The 6,805-nt window shown below is 29.4% G+C and overlaps 1 protein-coding gene across 1 annotated transcript; it reads right to left on the minus strand.

Moving 5' to 3' along the window:
- Positions 1-259: 259 nt before the first annotated feature.
- LOC109239443 (peroxidase 46-like) lies at positions 260-6,126 on the minus strand. The gene is made up of 4 exons (XM_019406011.1): positions 5,743-6,126; positions 4,793-4,972; positions 3,085-3,250; positions 260-850 (listed from the first exon to the last, which is right to left on the minus strand). Exons 1-4 carry the CDS (start codon positions 5,992-5,994, stop codon positions 435-437), a joined length of 1,014 nt encoding a protein of 337 aa, XP_019261556.1. The 5' UTR covers positions 5,995-6,126; the 3' UTR covers positions 260-434.
- Positions 6,127-6,805: the final 679 nt, after the last annotated feature.

Genomic DNA, 6,805 nt, shown 5'->3' on the forward strand with positions numbered 1-6,805 from the left:
CCCTTTATATAGTAGGGAAGTTTTACCCTAAGTACAATTCTAAGAAATGTAAAAATCTTCCTCTTCGCTGATTATTGATTTTCTGATACGGGCCGAGATTCACGCAGTGATATCCGGTTGGGCACGGGCATCACGGCCCTTTTTTAGTCGAGTGCGGTTGTTTGATGATGCCGAGTTAAATGATTCAAATTAAAAGGAAACAAAGGGAGTACTAAATGTAGAAAAATAGGCATGATCAATTCAAGCAATTCCAGTTGCCAAACTTATATATTCCGTTCAACAAAGGAATTAAAGAAGAGCGAAAAGAATTTAGTACGTAACTATTATTAGTTTTAACGTCAACAACAGATCACTTACCATCGATCATTGATCGGTTATCAAATCAGAAAAACTAATTACAACAATATAATCTGTTTAATTCTCTATATCACACATTAATTAGTGAGTGAACAAGAAGCTCTAATCTCTCCTTCATCCCCAGACTTAGTTCCAAGAGCAGCAAGTCTCACAAAAGACTGACCCCAACTCTGAAAAAAGATGTTCTGATCATCTGCAAAATCCATCACTCTTTTCCTTGTTCTACCATCACTAAACAAAACAGAATCAGATTGGAAAAGTCCCTTATGTGCTGACAAATCTTTGTAATACTGATTGTCAAAGAGTTGAGGGGTTTGGGGATCATTCTTGACAGTAATTGAGGGATCATTTGCTCCTGCTGGACACTGCTTTGTTAGCTCAGCTGCGTATTCTCTGTCTAAAGATGTGTCAATAACACTGACATTGCCCTTTGAATCCACTTGAAAACGATCACTAAATGCATTGCAATGTGCTGATCCTATGGTGTGTGCTCCTACAATTTTATTTTGGCATATATACAACAATATCAGTTTCCTCTGTGACACAATCACACATATATATATATATATATATGATCACGTACTGTTCGAATTGAGCAACTTTAGGTGTATGTTATATTTTTAGTCTAGTATTACTACTATTGTTGTTAGTGAAAAGTCTTATCCTTTGATCCAAATAGAGTGCAAGTCTCAGGGTAACTTTAAACTATATTAAAAAGTTGCGGGTAAATTTGAATCTTTGTTGATGAAGAGTTTAGACACGTGGAGTCCATCCATTTCACCCTAGAGTTTAATTAATTGTAAGTTTGTAATGACAAATACAGGATGATTTTTACTAAACGCAAGGGTATGAATGGATAAAAAGTGCTATGAAGGGCAAAGCAGAGCAATTTCAGATAGTATAACGAAAAATTTGAATCTTTTTCCAAGTTTAACCTATATACACTGACGATGCACACAAATTTTTACACTATCAGATTATTCAAAAAATATACTATACAAACAACTTTGTATAAATAAAATTTGTAATCTTGAAAATAAGACGACTTACCTGCTTGTAGGAAATGTCATTGTTACCTCTTACAGTATTAAACAAATAATCTATCTATATAGAATAGGAGAAGCAAAAGCACTACATTAAGACAAGTGTCTTAACCACAAAAAGCTAAGTGGCATTATTAAGACAAAATAAACTACTTTTCTAACTATTTTTTTTAAAATTTTAAATTTTGAGTTAATTGGTTACACTACTTGAATTAATAAATATAGATATCTTATAATATCAATAAAAAATAAAAATACAAAATTATATTCTACTCATTCAAATAGAAGTTTTAAAATTATTTTCCAATAAATAATTTTAAAATTACACATTTTATTAATTATTAAAAATATTAGTATGTTTTTTATAAAAATAATAAAAAGGCTTATCTCTTTATACTTATGATGAATTCAAAAAAAAATTATATTACTTAAATTTTCAGTAAATATAAAATGAGAAAATTAATCAAATATTATAGTAGAAATGAATATACGAAAAGAGGTGGATAAAGATAATTTTATAATATTTATATTTTAAATTAATTAACAAACAAAATATAAATAAATAATACTCAAAAAATTATTAATAAATTTAGACAATTGAAGAATTTTAATCAGTATAACATAAGTATAAAAATTTATATTTCTAGAATAAGAAAATATATACGTATGTTCTACTAGAAGAGAAGTAGTATCAAAATATTAAGCTAATTGACAAATTAATAAAAAAAAAAATCACACTACTAAGTATATAGTACTAAGTACTTGCTAATTTAATAAAAAAATAAACAAGGAATAAATAATTTATTTGATTACTATAATGCTTTGTATCCTTTGATTTCGTATAAATTTTATTATATTTATGTACACTACATTTAATAATAAAATAGTAACTAATATTTATTAAAATAATATGATATATTAGATCATAATTTTATAAAATTAATATTCCATTAAATTATTCGCGCATCGCGCGGGTTCTAACACTAGTGATCAATAATTGTTTGGACCTACCTAAGGAAGTAAAGATAAATGTTTGGTCGGGTAAGGAATAAATGGCTATAAATTCTAGTGACCCTACTTGAACCGAATTCACCCCTTGATAAATTACTATCAACTCATACAGTTGTTCAATCCTAATAATTAAAAACTTAAACCACATATTATTACCAAAAGGGCAGTCCGGTGCACTAAGCTCCTGCTATACGCGAGGGTTCGAAAAGGCCGGGCCACAAAGGTCTATTATACGCAGCCTTACCATGCATTTCCGCAAGAGGCTGTTTTCAAGGCATGAACCCGTGACCTCCTAGTCACATAGCAGCAACTTTACCAGTTACGCCAAGGCTCTCCTTCCATATTATTACTAGTCTTCTCAAATTGAAAATTATTGGCATCTTTTTAATTTGGTATAATATAGGAAGCCGCCTCTCATTGCTCAAGTTAACATATCTAATATTGCATTTTTTCTTTATATTTTTTTGTACATAGTAAAAGGGAAGGGAAAAGGAGGAGTTCGACACTCTTGCATGTATATATTGTGGAAGTTATCGATACTACTAGACTATCAACCAACTTGTTAGTATAAACATATCCGTCTCATGCTTAAAACTTAATCATATTAAAAAATGAATCTATGAAAGAAGGGATTTAGAGAGAGAAGTATATATATATGTATATATATATTTACCTGATAAAATAACAAGATCATCCAAAGACAATCCCTTTGCAGAAAATATATTAATCATTTGATCTATTGAGAAACTTGTGTCTACTATATTTGGTCTCACGTTTGAAGCCAAACTAATTTTCCCATCTCTTCTCCCAGTTGGAATTTGAACATTTGGCCCTCCTGCCTGTTCAAGAACAATGTATATCATCTATGATTTAAACTTTATAAATTTTTACAGCTACCTCAAATTAATAATATACAATAATTACTAAGTTTAGTCAAATATTTAGAATATTTAGTGAAATTTTAATATATATATACAAGATATGAGCAAAAGCCTATACAATGATAACTAAGTCTAATCAAATATTTATGAATATTTAGTGAACTTTTAATACATATACAAGATATGAGCAAAAGCCTATACAGAATTCATGTGAATTCGTATCTTAAGTCGATGTTGTTTATATGAATTTTTATAATTGTTCATGTTCTCTATTTATATCTGTTTCTGTCCAATATGTTATAAAAAACTTGTCGGATCACAAATGGTCTTATAATAATGACCCTTTTTCATTAAAGTCATATAATTATGTTTCTTCACCCAAACATGATAAAACTTTCGCTAACTCACACAAAAATTATAATGATTGAAAACCACAATTTTTCTGTAATATTATTTTATTCCACATTTTTTTCAATCTAACAAATAATAACCCAAACTAGAATGACCGAACGTAACCCGATCTCACCCGACCCAATACCCATATACATAATTTAAAATATCACTAAAAGTGAATCCCCCAAAATACAATACTTCTATCTTTTATTTTTCTTTTTAAGATTTTCATTCAGATTGATAGCATTAATTATAGTTTCAAAAGCTCTATAATTATCTGTACCTTTTCTTGTCAGAACCTCATGCATTCCAAACTAATTTTTTTTTGGTGAAGGGTTCACTTTTGGTATTATTTTACTTTATGTATATGTGTATTGAGTCGGGTCAGGTTGGGTAATCCTTATTTTAAGGGAAAATTTGATCGGTTGACCAAAAGTAATTGCATTCTCTAATCAAAAATGGATAATATATATATATATATATATATATATATATATATATATATATATATATATATATATATATATATATATATATATATATATATATATATACAAAATATATATTTTATCGACTATTATTTTTAGAGCTGCTAAAAATATATTTTTTCCTATTTTTATTGGATTATTATTTATTAAGCTGAAAATAATTAAATAAAAAATATGAAATAAGAAAATACTATTAAAAATTTGTGTTTTCCTGTCACTATAACTTTTTTTGTGTAGAAATGTATTATGTATTAATTAGTAAAAAAAATATAATTATATGACTTTGGTGAAAAAAGTCATAATTATATGACCAAACTTTGTCCAACACTAAAAATTGAAGTATCCATTATTGACAGGCATATATCAAGCATGTAAAATGAAAAAGTCATAATAGGTACAATTCCTTTGTGGGTATTTTTTTCCCCCCAATTCGTGAGTTAATAATTATATATCCTTCTTTTATATCTTGGGTACGACGCTTAATTCCTCAACTTGCTTTCCCATTTTACATCAAAGTAGAAGATATATAAAAGATTGGTTAATTCAAATATATAAAACATTATTTTACCATCTATATCTGTTCAATAGAACGTAGAAAAATGAGCGTATTGGAACTTACGAATTCAACAGCATCTCTAGCAGCCAATGCAATAATATCAGCACAAGAAACAGTTCTAGGGCAAAAGATTTCCAATACTCTTTTTGCAGATTCTATTACTGAAAATCCTCCAAGTGACTTGTTGGCTGGATCACTTCTTTCTGTTCCATTCCCTTCTAAAAGTATAGATGCATCACAACCCTGATGACATAAAAAACATGAATTAAATCTTCATCAATTTTAATTTGGTTAATTTTGTTGGGTGTGCGAACAATATTCAACATTGAAAATTGATAAGAATAAACTGCATATTATAACTTTATAGCGCTACCCTTAATTAATGAATGAGACATTTTGTGAAAATTGTGCAAGTTTAGATAGTTGGACGATTTTTTTTTTCCACCCGGTGAATGTCCGCATTGGAGCCCGATTATATTCGAATTCGCGCCGCGTAGGGCCTCATTCGAGGGCAAGCGCTCTCTACCAAGGATTTTTTCATACCCATGGTTCGAACCCGATACCTTGGTTAAGGAAAGAGCAGTACATCCTTCGTGGTTGGACGATTCATTATATTGGATTACACTTCTATGAGTCAATTGACTCTTTTTTCCATAACCGACAGTAATTATTACTTTTTTTTTTTTTTTATTAAAACTCAATATTGCTGTATGCTAAACAATCTATCAAAAATTTCCTTCTTTTTTCTTTTTCCAGTGTGAGAATAACACTATACTACTAATAAGAAACAGAATTTTGACATGAAGAGTAGCGGCGTAAAATGCACTTATTTTGGATAATTACAATTATTTAGCTCTTCTAGGTAATTTGACAGTATAAAAATTCTATTGCACTATCCGTCTACAGAAGTTTAACCCTTTTAGAAAGAAAAAAAAAAAAGCAAGAGGATAAATAGGAAAAATTACAATTTTTGTAAAATGATTATAATGAGTAATAGCAGATTAGTAAATTACCTCAACAAAGCAGTCATGGAAAAGGAGACGAAGAAGTTTTCCAGGGAGTGTTGGGTCCATAGAGGAAGCTGATCTCACTGTATTTTTCACCATGAATTCAGCTGTAGGGCAAGATAGTGCATAAAAATCGAAGGAAAGGTTTGAAGATGAAGTTGGAAACAGTGTTAACAAACACAAGAAACCAAGAAAGAAAAGTTTGTAGTATTTGCATAAACATAGTGTTTGGTTAACATACATTTGTAGTTTCTCCATATATTTCTGTGTTTCAGACAGCTTTCTAATTTGTTCTCTGTAACAACGAAGGAATAAAAGAAAAAGAAGAAAAAAGATTGGAGGTTGGACTGGTCTGAATAAGGATGGTGAAGATGGAGAAGGAAAAGAAGAATTATTTAAAGCTACATTTATTTGGTTTGGTCATGGCAGGATATCAATGATTTACTCATTTTCTGACAAGGTAGAAAACAGATGAGTTCTAAATGCTAGTAAACATTGTTTTTTTTTTTCTTTTTTTCTTTTCTTTATAACAATGCATGTTCGGGCTAATTACTTGCATGTATTTTGACTATTTCATTCGATACCTATTACATCTTTATTCTCCTCTGCCTTACAAGATTAGGCGGAAGAAATCACGTAGCATTTTTGTGGTGAGATTTGAACCCTAATCACCTTATATATATTTTTTTTAATAACAAAGGTATTTGAGCCAGCTTGTATGCATAAATTCTTTTCTTGAATTTTTTAGCTAGTATTATTGCTCGATGCTGTTTAAGGTATAATATTCTACGCCTTCAAAAGTTCTCCATATTGTGAAATGTACCATATTGTCAAAAGTAACACATTTCTTTATTAACTTTTGGGTGACATTTCTGTCTTACCTTATGTTAGCAAACAGTTGAATAATTTTAAATTTGGTTTTCTTAGTTATGTCTCAAACCTAGGTGACCAAATCAAACCTATTTGTAGTCTCACAATGGAGAATATGATTTTTATGGCTGACTTTATATGGTGATTCCAGAAGTCGCCAAAAAAAGGAGACATTTTGTGAAAACTTCCTTTTGATGAC

Source organism: Nicotiana attenuata, unplaced genomic scaffold (genome assembly GCF_001879085.1).
Source record: "Nicotiana attenuata strain UT unplaced genomic scaffold, NIATTr2, whole genome shotgun sequence".
Lineage (NCBI taxonomy): Eukaryota > Viridiplantae > Streptophyta > Magnoliopsida > Solanales > Solanaceae > Nicotiana > Nicotiana attenuata.

Coding starts and splice junctions, on each gene's coding strand:
- LOC109239443 (XM_019406011.1), bottom strand. CDS start 5,994: ATGGAGAAACTACAAATGTATGTTAACCAAACACTATGTTTATGCAAA. Junction 4,973..5,742: donor TCCATGACTGCTTTGTTGAG/GTAATTTACTAA, acceptor TTATGTCATCAG/GGTTGTGATGCATCTATACT. Junction 851..3,084: donor TGATCTTGTTATTTTATCAG/GTAAATATATAT, acceptor ATAAAATTGTAG/GAGCACACACCATAGGATCA.